The sequence below is a fragment of the Mus caroli genome, unplaced genomic scaffold (assembly GCF_978045245.1).
Source record: "Mus caroli unplaced genomic scaffold, Mus_caroli_1 scaffold_6, whole genome shotgun sequence".
Classification (NCBI taxonomy): domain Eukaryota; kingdom Metazoa; phylum Chordata; class Mammalia; order Rodentia; family Muridae; genus Mus; species Mus caroli.
In genome coordinates this window covers 5,253,460-5,276,053 of record NW_028227261.1, presented here as the reverse complement: position 1 = coordinate 5,276,053, position 22,594 = coordinate 5,253,460, and the positions used below count along the sequence as shown (strand labels likewise).

Below are 22,594 nucleotides of genomic sequence, written 5' to 3'. Positions count from 1 at the left end.
CTACACAGAAAACCTTATCTCAAAAAACAAACCAACACCAAAGAAATAAAATAAATAACTACATAAACTAAATAAATAAATAAGGGAAATGACATGGATTATATGTTGAAAATAACATGTTAACGTCTGTTCTATTTCTGTGAGAACAACCCGATCTTAGTGCAAGCCATTCAAGCAACACTGGTCTCATACCTCTTTGGGTCCAGTTGTTCCAGAAAGGAAGCTGAGTTGGAGCAGTGTGCGCGTAGAACACCCTCACGTCTTGAGGGGCAAGCAGGTCGACAAAGTGCAAGCTCTTGAGGAAACCTTTCTTAGAATTCAGGATCAAAGCAGCCTGCTCAGAAATGTGCACTAACCTTCCAGACAGAAACGAAAACACGGCCACAAAGGTATCCTGCAGGAAATATTTAAAACAGACACGGAAGAACGTACAGACAATGCCTCTGCAAAGTCAGTTTCTTCTGGATTTCTATCACAACACAAGGCTTAAAGCATACACACAACACGCACACACTCACCCCTTGTAAAGATAAAAAGCTTCCTAGTTTTCTCCAGCATGCTCCTTAACAACTACTATAAAAAGTCTACCATGCTTCCTAAAAGTCTAATCTCTATGCCAGAAAGCCCACACCAGCTTCCATGCAGACTAAATATATACAGAGAGCACACACTTTTCTGCAGACTGTGCTCCTCACCAGGAGGGACTGTCTTCTTGTCAGCAATGCAGACTCCGTGCTTAAAGCCCAAGCTCAACAACTCCTTCTCCACAAAGCTGTCCCTGACAGACCTCCTTACATAAGAATTGCATCTCAGACCTGTTTTATTAGCCACTAAGTTCATTTATAACCAGCCATTGTGTTTCCTAGCGCGGACCTGTTTCCCCGTCTAGATGGACTGTGAAGATTTTAAAGGGTGAATGTTTTCTTAAAACTTGCTGTTTAAACAGCTACCGCATCACTGTGCATGTTAGCAGAACAGGCTCTATTATGTAACACTACACAACTCCTGTTGTAGAACTATAAAAATCATTAAGTTATGATGATGTTGGAGTCTAAACACCAAATGAAGGAGTCTCCACCATCAACACACTATGAGGCTTAATTACTCTGTCAACAAGAAGAGATTAAAAATACAAATATACCACTAAATTTCTCTTCTAAAATGTCACTACAAAAATGACATCTCAACTCACCTGTACTACAAAGTCCAGTGGTTACAACTTGAGGAAGTAGGTATTGGAACTAAGAATGATATAAATAGAAAGTAACAATTTGGAGATTAGAATACGATGCAGGAAATTACTCTGCCACGTTTTGCTTGTTGCTTTTTTTTTTTTGTTTTTTCTTTTTCTGTGAGAGAACAGGGGATGCTGAGGGGAGGGAATTACCTGCTGGCTAAGCACAGGAAACTACGATACAGCACAAGGGGCCAGGGGTTGCTACCTTCAGACAGGATCTCTGGTATGGGCAGGAGACTACATAGTACCTTTTTAGAACTTTCACCTTTTTTTTTTTCCTCAGCAAGTGAAACTTCCAGTGACTATTTTAACACCCAGAAAAGGTCCCTAGGAAGAGTCACCAGGTGGAGATGGCAAAACTCATTAAATCTTACTGTGTTCTTAGAAGTATGGTCAGAAGCCAGAGCGGTCAGGTCCTCAAGGCTGTATACAGTCACATCTGCCTGGTGTGCTCCGCGTGGACTGAGACTCTGGAAAAATTCACTGTTTGCTAAGAAAGACAGGGAGATAGACAGACAGACTGGTGACAAGGGTATCTTTAAGAAGTCATTTCTCAGCACTCTAAGGTTGGTGTATTTCCTTAGATGACGATCCCTTACATGGGTTTCCCTCAAAACCAGGAGATTTTTTTGTTTGCATCAAGGATATGGTTAGGTATGCAAGGTTAGGTATGCAAGGTTAGGTATGCAAACTCAAGATTCTGAGTTTTATGAATCCTGCCTGCTCTAGGTTACAGGGAGCAAGACTCATTAGAAGTTCTAAAGCTAGTTAATAAAATCAAAGTCCAGATACACACATATTGTTTTAATGGAGGAAATACTAGAATTCACAAATTATTGATCACAGACTGAGCTAAGCGGTTTCTGCTGGGGAAAAGGAAAAACATGTTGTTGTTTGAGTTAGTCAATTTTGTATATACTATAAGTGCATTTCCAAAGTGTGTGCATGACAGAAAAACAACCCAGACATGTATTTGCTCGTGTAATCGCCACGGAAGGCAATGGTCCTTGAAAAAGTCCTCTGAGTTTTACTTAAACTGCTCAACTCTTCACTCTTGCAACAGATAGGCACAATATTGCACAGTTACTAAACCGTCAGACAAATACTTCAAACTTGGAAAGCCTAAAGCACCACTTACATCAGCTTTAGACTTGCTTGTCTTGGCTACAAATAAAGCCCAAGCCTCTGGAGACTGGAATTCCACTGCACATGAGGTCTGAGCCCAGCGCCACCCTATTCGCTGCAATGCATTTACCTTGCACACTGTGTACACAGCGCAGGGCATAGTTAAGAGCATCTAGGGTGCTGGGCTTAGTGTGCCTCTCGGCTGGGAAATACTTTTTCATTTCTTGGACAACCATTATAAGCTCTTCAGACATTCTGTTTCGGTCTTCGTGTTCACTGAATAGAAAACAAACAAACAAACAAACAAGAAACCGTAATGGTGGACACTCAAGGGATATCTGATTTTTAGGGATGTCTGGCCACCTCAACTAGCCCAGGTCACAGGTTTATTAATGCCCTTTCTCTTCCAGGTAGGGTACATTTTACACTTTCATTCTCCCTTCAGTCCTGACTCCGTCAAATTCTTTAACCACTTTCCTCTTTCTTTCCATACTCTGGTAATTTAGTTTAGTAACATTCCCCCTCCCATCAATCCTCACCGAACTATTTGAAAGTTCCCTTTCAGGTCGCCTCCCCCCCCCCCCACCTCGTCCCCGGGATCAAAAATACAATAAAAAAGTTGTAAATCCTGCTTTCCCCGCTCCAGGGAAGGACAATAAACACAGAGGGTGGTGGGGAGGCTTCCTAGCGTCACCTGTGGCTGCTGTCCACGCAAGTGCCCTGCAGAGGACCCTCCTGGCCAGACGCCCCCTGGAGCCCCGGTCCCCTAGTCTGGGGACAGTCGCCACCAGGCACTGCCGGGTCTCCACAGGGATCCATCCCGCCTGGCAGCCCTCAGCCTGCTTCTCTCAGTTTGCAGCTAGCAACCAAACCCGGCTTGTTTTGGTCCCTGCCATCGCCTTCGGGGAAGACTGGTCGCCGACCACGCTCATCTGAGGGGCACTTTTCTCCTCAGCATTTCCAGACTCTGCTGGGGTGACGAGCTACAGCGACAGCTCGACGCCGGAAGCTGGCTGGACGGACCACCAGCGGGGCTTTCAGGGAGCGCGGTCAGCCTGCAACAACTTTTCCACCGTCCTTGCTGGGAAGCCGGCGAGCACCGAGAAACACCTCAGAGAGCAACGTCCGGCGTGACCGGGCGGAAGGCAGGGGCAGCAGCGCCCGGCCGTGCGGGCTCACAGGCGTCCCGCCAGCCGAGCAACTCGCTGCCGCCCCGCAGAGCCTCGCCCACCCGCGGGCAGTCCAGTCTCGAGGCCGTCCGCGTGCCCACTGGCCGCCGGCCCCGCCCCCCTGCGCGCCAGGGATCCGGTCCCGCCCCCTCGCCGCGCGATTGGTCGCTGTTACCGGTAACACGAGCTCCCATTGGTCAGAGGGCGGGGCCCAGGTCGTGCACGGCGGGGATTACATAACCGCGGGCGGGTGGGCGGGTGCAAAGGCCCCTGAGTACCTTACATAACGCGCGGGTCGGGCGAGGGCGGCTCTCGGCCAATCCTGGCCAAGTGGAGTGGCCTGGAAGACAACAGGGCCGGGCCGCGCAAGTCTCCTGCGGGGCTTCCCGGAGGCGTGGCCTTGGGGCTGTCAGTCACGGGAGGGCGGGGTCTGCGCAGCCAACAGGTAAGTGGACCGGGTGGCGCTTTTGAGTCCGCAGGCCTCTGGGGCTCCCCGGTATCCCAGGAATGCAGTGCTTTGGGGTTCCCATTGTTTTCATCTTTCCAAAACTTGCTTTCTCCCACCCGACAATATAGGTGAGTGAACCCAGGTAGAATCCAACCGTATTTTCAGAAATACAAGTTTAATGGTACAAGGTAACGTCCTTGGCTGCCCTCGAGTTACAGGTTCATTTGGCAACAGGAGTTAGATAGTATTGTAAGCGACGCTCCGTTTTCGAGGAAACAGCCAGGATGCTCCTTTTACATATCTATCTCTACCCTTCAGCTCCAGCCTTCTGCTGCCTGGGTACATCAAGAACACACTCGGTAGCGGGTGCAGAGATGGCACAGCGCTTGAGAGCTAAGCACCTACTGCTCTTCCTTTGGATGGTTCCCAGGCATCTTCTATCAGGTGTCTCACAAAGTGCCTGTAATTCCAGTTTTAGGGGATCCAATGCCCTCATCGATCAAGACACCTGCACAGTGAGCATACGCTATCCAGACATACACCACATAAATAATAAAATTAAAAAAAAAAATACTTAGTATTTGTTGGATGAATGAAAGTGTTCAGGTCAAAGAAGAAGGGGAAAATGCCAGAGAGCCAGTATCCACATTTCATATTGGGCAAATGACCGATTTTTTAAAAAAGTCTTTCTCCACACTGGATCACTTTACTCCTAAGTTCTTCAAGAAACATTCATTGTACGACCATTGAGTGCACATGTGGGCAGGGATTATTGTACTGAGGACAGAACCAAATTCTCTCATACTCAACATACAACATATGGATGATGCCTCAAAGTCAAGAAAGCCTAAGATGGGCCGGGCGTGGTGGCGCACGCCTTTAATCCCAGCACTCGGGAGGCAGAGGCGGGCGGATTTCTGAGTTCGAGGCCACCCTGGTCTACAAAGTGAGTGCCAGGACAGCCAGGGCTACACAGAGAAACCCTGTCTCGAAAAACCAAAAAAAAAAAAAAAAAAAAAAAAAAAAAAAGAAAGCCTAAGATGCTGGTAGGACATAAACTGGTAGGAATGGGAAGGACAGAGGTTAAGGAAGGAGGGAAGAGCCCTGGGGAACAGGCTGGAGGGTAAGGGAGAGCCACTAAGAAGGGGAACTGAATCTGAGTGATACTTTGGGGTGGGGGAAATGGGTGGGCTAACAGAACTGAACAGCACTGTCCCTTCCAGGCCATCCTTGTGAAGAGCAGGTTAGTCATTAAGAACCTGAAGCGAGGGCTAGAGTGCTTAAGAGCACTGACTGCTCTTCTGAAGGTCCCAAGTTCAAATCCCAGCAATCACATGGTGGCTCACAACAATCCATAATGAGACCTAATGCCCTCTTCTGGTGTGTCTGAAGACAGCTACAGTGTACTTAGATATAATAATAAATAAATAAATCTAAAAAAAAAAAAAAGAACCTGAAGCAATGTGTGAAAGGAAGGACCAGATTATGATGGGGTTTGTGCTTAAGGAAAAGTATTTAGACTTTTATGCTGCAAACATAGACAAAATCCTACCCAGTCTATATTACATTGTTTGCAAGAGTGGAGGAATGAGGGGAAATATATTCAAAGGAAGGCAAATATAAAAAAAAAAAAAAAGCCACACATTTGGAACATCCCTCCCCTAAGTTTACCTGTGTGGTTGGTAGCTGTGTGGTGTACCAGGGTCAACTCTACAAATCACTTCCAGAAGACACTATTTAAGAAACCCAATAGCCAAATCCTTACTGGTCTGGTAACTGCAAACCAGCTATGGACTCATCTCTGCTCTGAAAAGCACTTTTCATTAAGGTATGTGATGGTTAATTCCAGCTGTCGACTCCATTGGATGTGGAATCAACTAAAAGGCAGCCTGCCAGGTGTTCCTGATGGATTTCCCTGCTCGAAGTGTGTGAAGTGGGGAAGATGTGCCCTAAATGTAGACAGCAACTTTTGGTGGTAGACCAGATAAAGATGGGAGAAGGAAGCTCTGCTCTTTGCCTGCAAGCCTTCACTCACAGGCGAGTTAATCTACCCTGCTGCTGCTGCACTCTGATGTTAACAGAACTCAATATGTTCTCATGGGCTTCCACATGGGCTTAACACCAGAGATTTTCCAGGAGTCCTCCAGGCCCACGGTGCCAGATGGAAACTTCTGAGGAACTCAGCCTCATGGACTAAGCAGCTATCAGGTTCTCAGCATCTTCAGTGTGAGGTAGACCATATCACATAATAAAAATCTTTAAAAAATATATGTTCACCTTATTAGTTCTGTTGCTCTAGAGACCCCTAACACAGGGTGAGATCTACACCATCTCACAGGAATATGTGCTCCTAGGATAATGGATAAGAAAAAACAAAGTTTGTCAGGGAGGGAGGGGGAGCATCAAGGGTCAGAAGTTTAGGACATGCATCAGGTGTATCCCCAACTCCACTCCAAGAAACACAACACAGGATCATGTTAATAAACAACTTTATTCCGGTCACCATACTGGGAACATTCCCAGCTAAATGCACAGAGAAGCGAGGTATCACTGTGTTAATACAGGAGCCACTGAGTTACATGGGACAGAATATGAGGAGACAGCACCAAAGTTGTGAGGTCAGACCAGGACACAAGACCTAGGCTGATGTGGCATGGCATATCTTCAACATCTGTGTTGTTTCAGTAATGTTAGGGGAACAGAGAAAAAACTAGAACCAGTCGGGCGGTGGTGGCGCACGCCTTTAATCCCAGCACTTGGGAGGCAGAGGCAGGCGGATTTTTGAGTTCGAGGCCAGCCTGGTCTACAAAGTGAGTTCCAGGACAGCAAGGGCTACACAAAAACAAAACAAAGCAAAAAACTAGAACCAGATTCTATGACATCTTGAGTAATGCTGCTTTACATACAAACACAGATTTCAGGACATTCTAGTGGCACTGCCATAGGCAAGCAGCTTTCCCTTCACCACTTCCTCAATTCCACCCATGCCTGAACTCCTGTCTTTGAACCAAGCCTTGATGAAAGTCTCATATAAACAATGAAACTGTCCCAGACAGCAATGGCTACATCCTAAGAGCACCAGGCATCTCTGGTTAGCTATCCTCTAGGAGTGACCGGTGGCTCACCTCAAGCATAATACAGAGATGAGTATAAGCAGTATACAGTCTTCTGAAACTCTGTGCAGACTGATGCCTTGGTGAGGCTGCATGGCTGCTGCTCACATCGCACTAGAGACCACAGCCTAGCTCAGTCTACAAACTGCTGGCTAAGTATCTTGTCTACAAGTGTGATCTGAGCCCACCTCCATAGCTCTAGGGAAGAAACCAAATCAGAATGACTAGCCTTCTCTATAGCATTTCACAGGATGGACTGCCGACATGTTGAAGGCTCGCTCTCACAGTATTAACATTTTTCTTAAAGGACACCTTGAGTTACATTTGGCACTTATTTGAATGTATCTATTGGGGCAAACTTATGGACAATTTATTTGTACTTAACTTTTGGCAAAATAGAAACTTTGGTCATAGTTCTGTAAAAACTTCTTAAAGGGTTCTTTCTGGTTAAAATACTATTTTAGGAGTGCTATACAACAAGAACAAGAAAGTAAACATCGTCATATCTAACATGAGAGCATGAGCTCTTCGCCAGCATCTTAAATACAGCGGGAGTCAGTAGTGCTTACAAACAGAGAATAATCTTAAAGAACAGTTACCTAGCTATCAAAATAAGGCACACCCTGCTATTGTCACCCATTGCTGTTAGGCAGTAGTGTTCTTCTTGGAAGGTCCAAGTTGGGAATCTAATTACCCCAAAGTTTAAAATGTGGTTTTGAAGATGATGTCAGATGTGGGGACAGCTGCCTTGAACAAAGCCCCTTCCTGGACTCCACAACAAGTCATCAGTGACAGCATCCACCTCCATTCAGCACTCTGAACCACACAAGCCCTCCTTCCCAGTCCAGAAATCGGTAAAGGCACTGTGCAAAATGTGGGGAGGGTAGGTCACACCTCCAGTTTGGAGTGTATATGAAAAACAAAGGCACATTTTCTAGGCACTAAACTGTATGTAAACTAACAAAAATAATCATTTGGAAAAAAAACAATAGGTAAGCTCGAGAACACAGCAGGTTCTAAGTAGAAAGTCTTGAAGAAGATCCTGAATATCGGGCTTCAGTTTCATCTGTTCTTCATTAAGAGACACACCACACTAAGAGGCAGGGAAAATTTAGAAACAATGAAAAGGGCATGTTAGTCTTTGTGTGTAGATACTCAGTAGAGATGGACTTCTACTGTCTAAAGAGGGACAGAGAGAAACTGCCTGGGCCAGTTTTCCACTGGCAGCTTCTTTCCCATGCTACAGGGCTCTGGGGAAGACTAAACTCAAAAGCGGAAAAGGAAATACTAACAAGAACTAGCAAAGGAAGGCATGTTTTTCTAGGATGTTCGCATAGACTGGAATGAAAATAGAGTGAGTTCTTCTAATATACAGTCACAAGAGTGGTGGGAGTAGCTATGTGCTATCTATATACATTATTTACATAATTACTATTTCTGTTCTCCTATGCCAGGTACTTTCTTATGTAATAACCAGGTTTGTCCTAACAACACAAGGTGGACACCATTACTATCTTCATTTTATTCATGAGGACACTTGAGGTCCAGACAGAACCAACTGCTTGCCCAAAGTCACAGAGCCTTACTACAGGTGGCATAGCTGGGATGGATCAAGGTAGTCTCAGCTAATCACTACATTCCACAAAAGGACACAGACTAAAACTGCACAGGAGAGAAAAATTGACCAGACATTAGGAGTGAGATTTGCTATTCTTAAAGGATGAGTGCATCCATCTATCCATCATCCATCTAACAAAACACCAGACTTTAATTACAAAATATTTAGGATCATTTTGGTGGCACAGGCCTATAATCCTAGCGCTTGAAATGTTGAGGCGGAAAGATCACAAGTTCAAGGCCAGCCTGGGTTGAACATCGAGACCCTGCTTCAAACTTCCCGCAATACCATCATCTCAAAACACCCTCAAGTATTTAAAATACTTGGTAAAGAACAATATTTAAACCTTGGGCTGAATCCACTCTTTGCTGCTGCACAGACGAACGTCTATGACCATGGGTAACTCACCGATGATGATGATGACAATGATCACCAGGACACTGATCCCTATCGCCCACATCTGCAACAAGACAGATCCATTTAACATTGCAAAACAGACAGTGCTAGCCGCAAACTCTACAGTGTGAAATAATTTATATCATTTCTAAAGCCTAAATTTTATATTTTCAGTTAAGTCCTGAAATTTAGTTATGGGCGTTCAGAAGTATATTCCAATCCTCTGTGACCTCTGAAAACACACACATTTCCACACAGGCTCCTGATCTTGTCCCATTATCTCAGAGTGTCCTTTCTAAACAAAGCATAACAGGAAGTGTCTGAGCTCTAATCACAGACATTCTCATTTGCCAAGTCTGCTTTGGACAATATTCACATGTTGCTTTCTCCTCTTTTTGAACAAGGTGGGATTTCTTAGCATTTAACATTTGAAACTGGAGCCATTCCCAGAATGGGCAGTTAACTGAGCATCAAAGCCAACACCCCCATCAGTGTGTTCTCAGTTACCTAGGCCGGGGTCTATTGCCCACGACTGCTTGGGCAGTCTGATTCTGCATGTCTTCTAACTTTAGCCACAAAACATGGAATTAGATTCCCAGCTGTGGGCCAGGAAAAGGGATATAGACTCATAGTTGGCCAAGATTCTACTCACTACCCAGAGTCACCCAATGTAATAGAGGGCCTGTGCAACACTTGGGGAATGGAGGCCCGCTGTGAAGGTCTGTCAAGAGAGCATTACCTTGCAGTTCTTCCACCAATACTTTCTCTTCAACTTGGCAGCACTTGTTTCAAACTGCGAGGCACCTGCCTGCAGTGCATCTGCGCGGTCATCTAGCTCTGAGAGCTTCTGGTCTCTTTCTAGCACCTTATCCACATTGACTCTCATGATGTCAACCACCTAAATGGACATGGTCAGTTACACAAAAAGGAGAGGAAGAACAAAACTCCACATGACACCTATGGACACTTTGTATTTTTTCCAGATCAGTACTTTATTATGTTGAGCTAAACTTCCACTTAAAAAGGAAGCCCAGGCCTTTGGGATCAATCCACACAGCAAGCCAGGAATAGAAGAGACTTCAATTACAGAGAAGCTCACATTAGTATCACAGACTATGGTGAGAGACTCAACTTCCTTCTAAGATCTGAAGCAGAACAACAGGGTGCTTTACTTTCATGGCTATTCAACAAACACTACACTGGCAGTCTTGGTCAGGGCAATTATCCAGGGGAAGAAAGGCATCCGGATGGAACAGAGGGGTACAACGATCTGTGCCACATGTAAGAAACTCTTAGACTCCTTCATAGGAGGCTGCAGAGATGACTCATCAGGTAAGCTGAGTGCAATCTCTGGGACCCACATCATGAAAAGAGAAAACTGACTCCTGCAAGGTGTCCTCTGATGTCTGCGTGTGGTGGATGTACTGTGTTCCCACCACCAATTATTTTTCGAGCCAGATCTGTGCCCATCAGTAATCCCTACACTCTTAAGACAAGATGAGAGGTAGAGACAGGAGAATCACTTGTATGCTCATGGACCAGTTAGCCTGCATTTCATAGCACAGTATGGCAGAAACAAAATAGACATCACCTTGACAAAGTGGAAGAAAACCAACTTCAAGAAAGTTGTCCTCTGACCTCCAACACATATGCCATAGCATATCCGTGCTTCAATGAAGTACCTTACCTCTTCAGTACATACAAAAACACTCACACACATACACAAACATACACACTAAATAAAAATATTTTAATATAATTTTTCAAAATCTACAATGAATAAATTCAGTTAAGTTTCAGTATCTAAGATAAACACTTATCAGCTGCTTTTCTTCATGCCAGCAATGAACAATCCAAAAAGAACATTAAGAGAACCAGTATCTTAATGTTCCAAAAAACTCATAATAAAATTATAAGCAATATATTTAAGGAGCTGGAACACTTGCAGAATAAGAAACTACACATCGGACTGAGTAGGTAGCTCAGTGCACAAACACGAGGACCTGAGTTTGGATGTGCAATGCTCTCAGAAAACAACAGGTGTGGCAGTCTGTTCCTGTCACTGCAGTACTGGGATAGGCAGGGAGGATCCCAGAGACTCACTGCCAACAGATGAGCTATGGGATCAGTGTAGGACCCTGTCTCAAAAATTAAGGTATAAAGAAAACAGAAGAAAAATCCCTGATTTTGACTTCTGGTTACCATATGTGTACACACATGCATATGCTACACCCATTCACAAAAGAGTTCTAAGCTGGGCACAATAGCACATACCTGCTATTTGTGAGGCTAAGGCAACACACACATACACATACACACACACGAGAGGGGGAGAGAGGGAGGGAGGGAGGGAGGGAGGAGAGAGAAGAATTAAAGTATTAATAAGGGGAAAGACCTTCATGGTAGCAGATTGGAAGACTTAATACTGTGGAGATACAGGACTCCCAGACTGACCTACAGAGTCAATAGAATCCCAACAGCTGTTTCTCTCAGAAAGACTGTCATGCAATCCCCACTCCTGTGGCTTTTTTCATATGTAAGCTCAAAGAAGAACTGAGAATAGTAAACCAATACTAAAAGAAAGAGTTATAATGGTCATTTCAAAACTCACCACAAAGCTGGAATAGTCACAGCTGTGGTACTGGCCCAGGAAGATGAAGACCAGTGAGAAAGAACTGAGAAGCTGGAAATCTGCGTACACATTACAGATAATTGAACTGGTTTGTTTATCGACTGATCTATTTTGGTGACGGGGGATGCTTGTATAGGTTAGCTACGTGCTCTACCACTGAGCACTTACTTCAGCAACACTCTCAGTCTGCCAACTTCAAAATGATGCTAAGACCAACAAATGGAGAAAGAATATTCTTTTCCGCGAACAGTGCTGGCATATCTAAATAACCTTAAGGACAGAACAGACAGAGCAGTGAGCTAAGTCTAAGCTGGAGGACTCTAAGAGTCTTAGAGAAAAGGTAAAGCTTGCCAGCTTGTTCCAGGTTTCTAGTGCTGTGCTAGAACTCCATGGCCAAAAGCAACGCTGGGCCAACAAGGCTTATTTCATCTTAGAGTTTGTAGTCCAATATCCAGGAAAGTCAAGGCAGAAACTGATAATGCGGATGGCATGGAATGATGCTGCTTATGGGCTTGCTTGGCCTGCTTTCTTCATCATCTAGGACAATTTTCCCAGGGTGGCACCACACAAGAATATATTGGGTATTGTATCCAACATCAATCCTCAATAAAGGAACTTAGTGCCCACAGGTAAATTAGGGAGGGGTATTTTCCCTATTGAAGTTGCCTCTTTTAAAATGACCCTAACTGGTGTTGAGCTGATATAAACCTAGCCAGCACACAGCTTCAGGATTGGCTCTGGGCTCTTAAGATATGATATCAAAAGCAAGAGCAACAAAAGAAAAAACTTAAGTAACTAAAGAGATAAATTGGGGTTTATAAAAAGTAAAATCTTTTGGCATCAAAGTATACTATGAAGAATGTGAAACTCAACCAACCAAGAGAATGGAAATACTTATGAACACATCTCTGATAAATGTTATCTGTGAAGAATGCAAAAAAGAGCCTTACAACTTAATGACAGAAAAACAACACAATAAAATCATTTGCAAAAGAACTATGTATGAGAAATATAACTGTAAACCTCGAAGTTGGGAGGCTGAGACAAGTTCAACAGTAGCCTGGGCTACATAGTGAGTTCCAGGTTAGCCTGGGCTATATAATAAAACTGTCTCAGAAAACAAAAACAAAAACCAAAAAAGCCCAACAGTAACACAAAAGCGGGTAAAGGACTTGAATAGTCACTCCTTCAGAGACACACAGATGGCCAATATACACCAGAAATGTGCTCACTGTCACTAATCAGTAATCAAATCATTAATTCAAAACCATAAGGAAATACCAGCTCCTGCTTGCTAGGATGTCTGTAGCCCCAAACTCAAGAGCACCAGGAGACTGGACACTGCTGCCAGAAAATAAGCTACTGTAGAAACCACAGGCTAAGCTGCCATACAATTACTGTATGAACCAGAAAGGTCCACACCCAAATGAAACAGAAATGAAAGCACATTTAAGATCTGGCTCCTGGGTATTTACAGCAACATTATATCAGCAAAGAGGTCAGAAGAGCTCAGTTACCCATTAAGTATGAATAGATAATAAAACATGGTTTACTAAGATCATAAACAATCACTCAGCCAAAAGAGGAAACAAGGTGCCAGCATGGAGGTTTCTACAACCTCCATGAACATGGGACACACTGAGGAGAGAGAAGCCTAACATTGACCCTGGAACATGCTACACCTGGAATAGGCAAACCCAAAGAAACAGCTGGCTACAGGTTACCAGGCAACCAGCAGAAGGAGGGGTGAGTGACGAGTTCAGGGTGCTTCTTAGTAGAGACAAAACAGTTCTGAAAGCAGAAAGAGGAGATGGCTGTGCAAACCACTGACTATACTAAACATACTAAATACTAAACGACAGACTTTCAAAAACACTTAATTGTATGTTACAGGAATTTCTCCTCAAAGAATAAAAACTAGATTCTCTTTAAAATTTCTTTAATTTCTAAAAAGGATAGAATTTGAGTTTTTTTAAGTGACAGAATTAAAAGTATAAAAGTGTAAAAGTATAAAGTGTTCAGAATTAAGTTCATAAAGAAATCATAGAAAAATCTTACTGTATGATTTAATAATAGTATCTAAGATAACAAGTTTTAGGACAGCCTAAGGCAGAAAGATTGGGCAGGTGATGGTGGCACACGCCTTTAACCCCAGCATTCAGGAGGCAGAGGCAAGTGGATCTAAGCTTGAGGTAGGCCTGGGTTACAAGGACAGCCAGGACTACACAGAGAAACCCTGTCTGGGAGGCGCGCGCGCGCGCGCGCGCGCGCGCGCGCGCGCGCGTGTGTGTGTGTGTGCGTGTGTGTGTGTGTGTGCGTGTGTGTGTGTGTGTGTGTGTGTGTGTGTGTATGAGTGGGGAGATGGTTCAACCTGGGTTTAGTTCCCAGCACCAATAAAGCAGCTGAAAACTTTCTTTAACTCTAGTTCCAAGGGTTTTGATGTCTTCTGGACTCTGCAGAAACTGCATACACACACAGTGCACACACACATACACACACAGTGCACATACATGTAGGCAAAACCCTCATACTCGTAAATCTTAATAAGAAAAATATGGAAGTAGTGGTCTGAACTTCTCGCAGGATCTGCACTCTGGTTCTACATGAGCACACCAAAACAAAAGATGCCTAAAGACTCCACTAGCTCAAGAATTCTAGGGAGAGCTGGGGCTACAGCAGTTCCACCTGCTATGGGCCCTTCAACAAATACCAGAGAAAGCAAAGACCCACCTCTATTAGGGAACTAGTAAACCTGGCACACAACAATTTGGAAACAAAAAAAAACCCAGATCAGAAAGACTTGTTTCTGGCTTGAGTAATCCAATTACCCTATCTTACAAGGGGACAAGCTTTCAGATATGTTTTAGGTTTGTAATTGGTAGTAGAAAAATTAGTATGAAACCAGGAAGAGTCTCCTTTGTGCTTAGAAGATGGCTTCTAGAACATTCAGGCAAAGCATCATATACATAAAATAAAAATAAACCTTAAACAAAAAGAATATGGAAATACTGGTCTGAGCTTCTCACAGAATCTGTACTATTGCCCTTTAAATACACGTTTAAAAAGATGATTTCTGATATAGTCAAAATTTATGCCCACACACTGCTGATGCCTTTTTTCTCTAATGTTTTTAAAAAAAATAATTACATGCTTGTGTCTGTGTGTACAGGTGCATGCACGTGCCCTTGGAGGCAGTTACAAGCAGTTTTGTGGTACAAATGAGAGTGCTTGGAACCCAGGTGGATCCTCTGCTAGAATAAGTAAGTGTTCTTTTAACCCTCGAGACATCTTTCTAGCTCCGACTCTTTTTCTAAATAAAATTCTAGAGAATTCCCATGTTTGTTTAAAAGTCACATTTAAAATTTTAGAGTGGTACCTCATCTACTTGATTTTGTGTCTGCTGAAGTCTTCGATTACTGCCAGTGGCAGCACTTGACCCCGAAGGCACACCTGTAGACCTGAAAGGTATAAAGTCACAAGTATGAGTACACTGTAATTCCCAGTGCACTTGATAAGCTAACATGTAAACCCAATGCTCCAACCATGACATGGGAGGTGGACACATGAGAGTCTTGGAAGCCTGAGGGCCAGCTCACCTGATACATGCAGCAATGAACAAGAGATAGTGTCTCCAATAAGGTGGAAAGCAAGGACTGACATGTGAGGTTGTCCCCTGCTCTCAAGTATACCATGGCCTATTTCTGTGTATAAACTGTTCTGTTGGGACACAGTCTTAACTCCTTACACTGCAGTTATTTCTTAAAAGTCCCAGAGTAAAAAATAAAAGCACTAATATGTTTTTATAACCCCTCAATAATTCTTAAGACTGTATCACTTGATAGTGATAAAAGGCTGAAACAAATATTTAACAAGATCTGTTCTATGTCAATAAAGTGTGGGTTTTTTGTTTTTAACTTGCTTTAAGACACACAGATGTTTAAAGTAGACTCCTGCTCTTATTGTGTGGCTGATAATTAGGAACAATCACAGAACAGGCAATATGGAGAAATAGGTTCAAAGTGCACGGAGGGGGTCTGTATGAACAGGAAGGAGGCTGAAGCAACTGTCTCTGTTGGAAAGTCATTTGTCTCTCATAGGTTCAGTGAGTCTGGATTTTCACTCGTCCCCACTTTTCACAAGTACTCTGGCTTTTAAGTCCTTACTGCCTCCCTTAAACTCTTTTATCTAAAACAGCTTCCAACTTGTGCCTTCCTATTCCTATACAAGTGTCACCCTAGGGTTGACTCACAGCACTTTTTAAAGTTTGCACTGTGTCTACCACCAAGGACACATCACTGATGGCTGTCTCACATAACTCAGGGTCTGAAAATTAAACAGGTAAGGGCCGTGCTCTGGAAGCACTATCCATGTTATTTATTTTTTCTCTCTTTGAAGTCTAATATCACTAAAGAGGATACTACGATCCTTCTCCTCTTATTAAAACTTAGAATGAACATGCAGCTGGCTGAACTGAACCAATTGAATCCTCTTGAGTGTGGACCGGACACTGCCATTTGCTCAGCAGTCTGACCAGGTACATCTTAAGTGGTGACAATAATTCTGGCTGAAGGTTGCAATTAGAAACCAATTTTAAAACCAGAGTGTGCTGGCTTAAAACGGAAGAGAAATCCATTGCCCAGATGCGTCGGGAGCGCCAAACGCTGGCCTACGACGCGCTCCCGGCCACCTCCGGTCTCCCGCTCCTGCCGGGCGCCCCCGCGCACAGAGCGAGCGTTCACGCTCGCCCCCGCCCCTCGCGAGGAAGGAGCCGCGGGGTGTGGCGGCCGCTTCCTCGGTCAGGCGGTGTCGCCACCCCCGTCCTTCCGCGTCTGCCCGCCGTCCGCGGGGCACTCGAGGACGTCGCGGCGCCACGACTCGTCCCGCAGCGTCCGGGGACAGGGTGCACCGCGGTGGCCGCTGCCCACCTCAGGCCCCGGAACGCCGCGCGTAGGCCTGCGAGGCCTCCACTCGAGTCCGAGTGCCAAGCAGCGGCCACCGCGCCTGAAGCGGGTCGCAGGAGTGGGCCACCGTCCCCGGAGCCCGCCTCGCCTCGCCGCGCAGCGCGTCACTCACATTTTGGCGGCGGCGGCGAATGGCCGAGGGTCGACGGACTCGCGCTGCAGGCAACCGAGGCTGAGGAGATGGGCGGGGTCGTAGTGACGTCACGAGCGGTGGCCGGACCGGAACCCGCAACGCGCTCCAAGTCGCCAGGGGCGCGCCGGAAATGGGCGGGATAGGAGCCGAGCCGGGCGCAGCGCGGGCTGTCACCTCGGAGCAGAGCGGAGTGGGAGGGGCCAGAGCTCGCGCTGAAGTAGCGCCGGCGCTGACGAGTGGGCGGGCGTTCTCGGTGGACAAGTGGGCGGGGCTAGAGCGCGGCGCCTGCGCCTTTGGGTTGGGCTCTTCGCCGCCAAGGAATCACAGCAGCTCCCTGCAGTGTCTCTGCTGCCCTGTCTCTAGCCCTGGAAAGGCAGTTTAGAGTGAGAATGGGTACGTTTTACATTTCTGTGAGCCCGCATACCTTGTCTCTGGGTCGTGACAATGTTAGAAACAGCGGACGTGCCTAACGTTCCAGAATAATCTAGTGGTCCTGAGGAGACAAAGTTCTTTTCTGAGAAAGTTAAGAGGCAGTAGGAAGTCCATGTGGAGTCTTGGCCACAGGATTTGGGAGAAGTCTCCTCTCAGGTTCTCACATGACAAATGTTTGCCATTGCACGGATATTAAATCCCTAAAGGGAGCCTTGGCTTAGAGAACTGTAAGGTTCTTCATTTCTGTAATTCCCTGGCCCTAGCGGAGATGACACTCAATTTTTGTTCAAAGGGGGTGAGTAGTATATGTGGAAAAGAATCCCAACAAGGTCTAAATAAGACTAAATAAACTCAGCTGGTGGATTCACTCAATGAAATACACTAAGGTATTTTTCCACTTCAGCATGGTAACTCCCAAAGGTGTGTGTTGCAATTAAAGAGCGCCACACCAGTGGGTACTAGGTTGAGTAGTAGTTATAAAAACCATTCCGGGTAGGAGGATATGGAGAGTGTGGGGCCGGGCTTAAACAGTGAACAGAAAATGCAGTGGGCTCCTGGTGGGAGGTTCAGAGTGAAACTGGCACTAATTCTGAGGTAAATCAGAAGTGAAGTCCTACCAGAGAGATAACAGAACTCTACAGCCAAGAGGACTGGAACAGTGACGAAGAATACCTAGCAGGGAGGCCTTGTGAGGTAAGCTGGAAAGGGTCTTTAAAAAAAAACCCACACACACACACACAAACCAACCAACTGCCTAGTAGAGCGGAAGAGTGAACTTAGTTGGCAGAGTGCTTGTCTAATATGCAGCCCTGGGTCTGATCCCCAGAACCACGTAGACCCAGCCTGTTAGCACACCCATAATCTCAACGAAAGCTTTTAGGTAAAAGGTTAAGAGGTTCAATGTCATCCTTAAGCTTAAGCGTTGGGAATTCATGGGTACTCTGAGCTACATGAGAAAGGTTCATTTAAAACTGAGATCCTTATCTTCCAAGTAACTGCATTTACAATAAATCGATGTGTTAAGGAACCAGGCAAGGTAGGTAGAAAGGAAGTGCTTTGGGAAAGTGGCTCTAAGTGAAAGGCTGGGTGGGAGAACACTGCATGTGGAAAGTAAAATAATACTTCCAGTTCTAACTATGACCTCACTGTCAACACCTTGGATTTCAGGTCAGGTTAAAGCAAAACACAGATAATATGGGGAAATTTTCTTCATTTTTAATTTACAGCAGAAAGAATATAAAGCATTCAGAAAACATTTTCCATATTTTTAAGGGCAATTCAAAACATTTTGCATGGTTTCCAGCAGCTGAGTTCTTCAACAGATCCATTGACTCAATGATGCTTTACATGCACAATTACAAAAATAAAACTTACAAAAAAGGAGACATCTAGACTAGTTTTACATGCAAGTCTCAGGGACCCCCCGTTGGGCGCCAACTACTGTGTGGAACTGCCATAAGCGACCGTGCAGCCAGAAAGGGGTTCGTCTTAATGTCTTTATTTCATTCACACAGTACAGCTGATTTTGAATGGGTAACAAGGATAGCAATTAAATCTTCAGGAGACAGAATAAGATTAGCTATTAATTTTATCATGAAATCCTACTCCTGGCACTTGGGAATTCAGATTATCCAAGAAAGCTGCGCCTACCTATCACCTTATATTCAAAATTAAGAGTTACAATCAAAAAAGGTGGTCAGAAATGCTTTGTGTCAGTGGAAGTATGCTTCGACCTCACCTAGAATTCACAGTTGTACTGGTAGGTTTTGACCCTACTTCTATCCCCTCCATTAGAACTTCCTAATTCTATGTAAGTCTCTATCTTCCAGAGTTTTCTAATGTATTCAGCTAATGTGGCATGTGAAACACTAAAAAATAAATAAATGTGAGGGTTGAAGCAAATCCACTGAGGTCATTGCCTTGGTCAAACGATTGGTCATCTGAACCATAAGCAATGGAGTAAAGGTATCCAGATCCACGATTGAGATAGGATATTCTGAAAAGAGCTGGCTTTACATTCTATTCCCTGTTATGAATACAATTGTTTATGTAAATTACTCAGTGTCCTCAGACAGGTCAAATTGTGTAAAATAATAGGTATGGTGGGGGGCGGGGGTAGGGGGGTCGAGGATTGCAACAGCTGCAACATAACCCACACATGTAAAAACAAAATTGGGTTGGGTCAGCTTACAAATGTACAGGTGGCTCCTAGCTGTGGGGCTGTCGCTGTTCCAAGCTGATCACAAGCAGAAAGACATGTACTGTACAGTAATTTGAGGTTGGCAGTGAAAGGAAGTAATTAAAAAACAAGTACAATTATAGAAAAGGCACCGAGAGCACTGACCCCAGTTTTTATTATTATTATTTTTAACCACAATCCTTTTGTTTCTACCTTCCTTCTGAAGACACCAGCTTAAAGCTCATTTGTGAATATTTTTAGGCTTCACAACAAGCCTCGAGTTTTAACTCACGGTTGGCAGCCAGAACCATGTTGGTTTGTTTGTTTTTTGTTTTGTTTTTTTTAAAAAAAGAAAATCTCATACCAACCAATTCTCACACTTAACCTGGGAGTTTTAAACTGGCATTAGCAAATGCAAAATTGGTTCTCTCATAGGTTAGCTTTGAAAGCATCAGATTTCTTTGGCTCCTCATTACCTGGAAAGTACTGTACCGTGGCACCCTTCCGTCAACACCAATCTCCACCGGGTTTCCCTTTTATTTTGTCGAGTGAGCAATTTTTATTCGTGGTTTTTGTTGTTGTTGTTGTTTGTTTGTTTTTTAATTTCCAGCAGGAGATATGAAAATGTGATATTTTTCTCATTTTGTCCTAATTTTTTTTTTCCTAAACATTGATCATCCTAATGTTCTTTGTTGGTGTGAGTGGATGGTGTTAAGGTCTCTAAGGATTCATCTTATGATTATCTATTTTGCAAAAGTAACTTAATTTTTTTAAGCAATATTAGCATTCACATTACTTGGCACCTTTGGCAAAAAAATTTTTTTAAAATAAAATAAACTCCTGATAGCCAAAATTAAATGTAAACATATCCTTTTTTTTTTTTTTAAAGTAATGCTACTCTGCCTCTTGTCCTAAGTCTAAATACAGTAGCTCCTTTTTATTTTTTGCAGGTCATGCTTTAGCAAAATGTTCTCCTACAGAACATTTAAAATAAAGTACTCTTATAGTGAAATAAAGTTTTTTTTTTGTTTCATTTTACAGACCATAGCCACTAATGCTTTGCTTTTGTTCTTTTTCTTGATTTCATGCACATCTTTGTTTTAATATATACAATATATACAAACAATACATCCACATTGTTCTCGCTCAGACAAAACTATACAAATAATTTCATCTTGCCATGTTATTGACCTCTGTGAATAAAATATTTAGCAATTAATATAACCCCTTTCAAATATTTTCTCGCTTTTTTTCTTCATTTCTACCTTTTGTATGTACACAGAAACCACTCTGTTTGGATGAGATAGAGCCAAAACATGGAATTTACTGGCCAGAATGCAGCACCACACTGGTCGTTTAGGTGGCAAATGTCCAGGCAAGGTTTATGATCCCTTGGAATTACTACGGTTTCCAAGGTTACTAAAAAAGGCTACATGCGTTACCAAGTCTTAAGTAATCCTCACTGCAAGATAGTGGGGCAGACAAACTAAAGTGCTGACCATGAGAAGGGACGGGATGGCCACTATCCTTGCAGGTTCCTGGGAGGTGGGGGGCGGGGGCAAGAAAATGAATTTAAATCCCGTAAGCTGTTTCTCATTATTTCCCGTGCATTACCCGTTTACCACACACCCACCCCTCTGCAAATTTTCACAAGACATTAAAAACCTGCAGATTTTAAAAGTTGCATTAAGTGTGCTGTAGAGATTCAAACGAACGGACGGACGAACTGACGGACAGAAAGAAAAAGAAGAAAAAAAAAAAAAAACGAACCGGAAACTCAAAAGAGAACAGTGAAGGAGATGAGGACAGGCGGACTCGCACAACTCGGGGGATCTAAGCCCTCCACTGAGAACCAAGGATTCAGCTTCTTGGAAGTCACCGCAGGTGCAGGCGCAGCGCTCCTCGTGTGGCTGACGTCGCCCCGCCTGTTCTTATCTATATTTTTGGTATAAATATTTGTACAGTTCCACACGATGTTTGAATACAGCCCTAATGACAAGGAAAGCGGCTTCCTCCTAAGATGAAGCCCTTCCAGTTCCTCCTGGTGTCTTGTTTTTCCTGTGATCCAACAGAAGATTTGAGTCCCAAGATGTCTTGCTGATCAAATTAAAAGTTGTCCATGAGAGTGCAAATGTAATGACCAAACATTCTCGTTAAAATCCTGCAGCTGACTCCCCAGAACTGCAGAGGGATTGTGTGTGTGTATGTGTGTGTGTGTGTGTGTGTGTATGTGTGCACGAGCGTGTGTGTTGTTGTTGCATGTCTCTGCTAAAAACAGAAATGGAAAGAGTCTGAGAAGCAATGTCACATTGCTAAGGGATGCTGCTGTATGTCTTCAAGTTCCTTGGCCTTTTTCAATTCTTTCACTCTGGAAGAGAAACAAAACACAACACCAGGTGATAACTACAGAGTGGAACTGTGACCAGATAAAAGGAGAGGGGCTATGGCCCCCGAAATGAGATGCCCAGACAAGCCCCTTCTGAAGACTGACAACAGGAAAACTTGTGAAATTGTTGGGAGAATATCCAAAGACGAAGATGTGACCCTGTGTAAAAACATGGAACTTTTCACCAGGGGTGCTCCAAGAAGAAAGCAAAGCTATTTGCTCTGTTGTTCTGACTCAAGGGTGGTACTTATAGCTTGGGAACATTTAATTCCTTGAGGAACTTCTTCCTCTGTCTGGTGGACTGCTATAGATGCCTCGCAATTCCATGTGATGTAAACTAGGGAATTAGCACACAATTTTTTAGCTCTGAGTAGACCCAGGGACTGAATCATTATTTCACTCACAGACTCCAGGCTGCCTTAAACCTGACCCTACAACCAGCGCTAAGTCCCTTCCGTTCCTTCCCCTACTCTACTATGTTACTATGTCTTGGATCCTCATAGTTCTTGATTCCCTCCCACTTCAAACTGTAACTTTGAAGTTCATGTTCCTTTTCAGAGCTCCCAAATGGGCAGCATTGGGATAAATACCAAACTTTGTTTTGCTTATCAGAAATACTACACATGTAGGTGAGACCGCCATGGAGAGCTCACATTGTGGCAAGCTTTAGAAATTGCTGCTCCAATTTCTATTTTTTAAATGTAAGACTCTGCCTTAAAAAAAAAAAAGTGGTGCCTGATGAAATGAGGTGCAAGGGAAGTATTG

General features: G+C 44.0%; 3 protein-coding genes across 23 annotated transcripts in view; all 3 read right to left on the bottom strand.

Moving 5' to 3' along the window:
* Positions 1-3,626, bottom strand: part of Per3 (period circadian regulator 3) — a 70,953-nt gene extending 67,327 nt beyond the window's left edge. For all 10 annotated transcript variants that reach the window (XM_085838562.1, XM_085838561.1, XM_029475735.2 and 7 more), the window contains exons 1-4: positions 3,057-3,626; positions 2,493-2,638; positions 1,612-1,727; positions 193-394 (exon numbers count right to left, since the gene is read on the bottom strand). In XM_085838562.1, the coding sequence (XP_085694688.1) occupies positions 193-394; positions 1,612-1,727; positions 2,493-2,638; positions 3,057-3,181 (589 nt within the window). In that variant the 5' untranslated portion in view covers positions 3,182-3,626. The remainder of the gene's footprint in view (positions 1-192; positions 395-1,611; positions 1,728-2,492; positions 2,639-3,056) is intronic.
* Positions 3,627-6,451: 2,825 nt separating this feature from the next.
* Vamp3 (vesicle associated membrane protein 3) lies at positions 6,452-17,012 on the bottom strand. The gene is made up of 5 exons (XM_021160045.3): positions 16,812-17,012; positions 15,115-15,196; positions 9,846-10,004; positions 9,119-9,170; positions 6,452-8,185 (listed from the first exon to the last, which is right to left on the bottom strand). Coding segments are annotated over exons 1-5 (312 nt in total). The 5' UTR covers positions 16,814-17,012; the 3' UTR covers positions 6,452-8,168.
* A 1,452-nt stretch (positions 17,013-18,464) lies between these two features.
* Positions 18,465-22,594, bottom strand: part of Camta1 (calmodulin binding transcription activator 1) — an 814,691-nt gene continuing 810,561 nt past the window's right edge. For all 12 annotated transcript variants that reach the window (XM_085838559.1, XM_085838558.1, XM_029476775.2 and 9 more), the window contains one exon: positions 18,465-21,811. In XM_085838559.1, the coding sequence (XP_085694685.1) occupies positions 21,779-21,811 (33 nt within the window). In that variant the 3' untranslated portion in view covers positions 18,465-21,778. The remainder of the gene's footprint in view (positions 21,812-22,594) is intronic.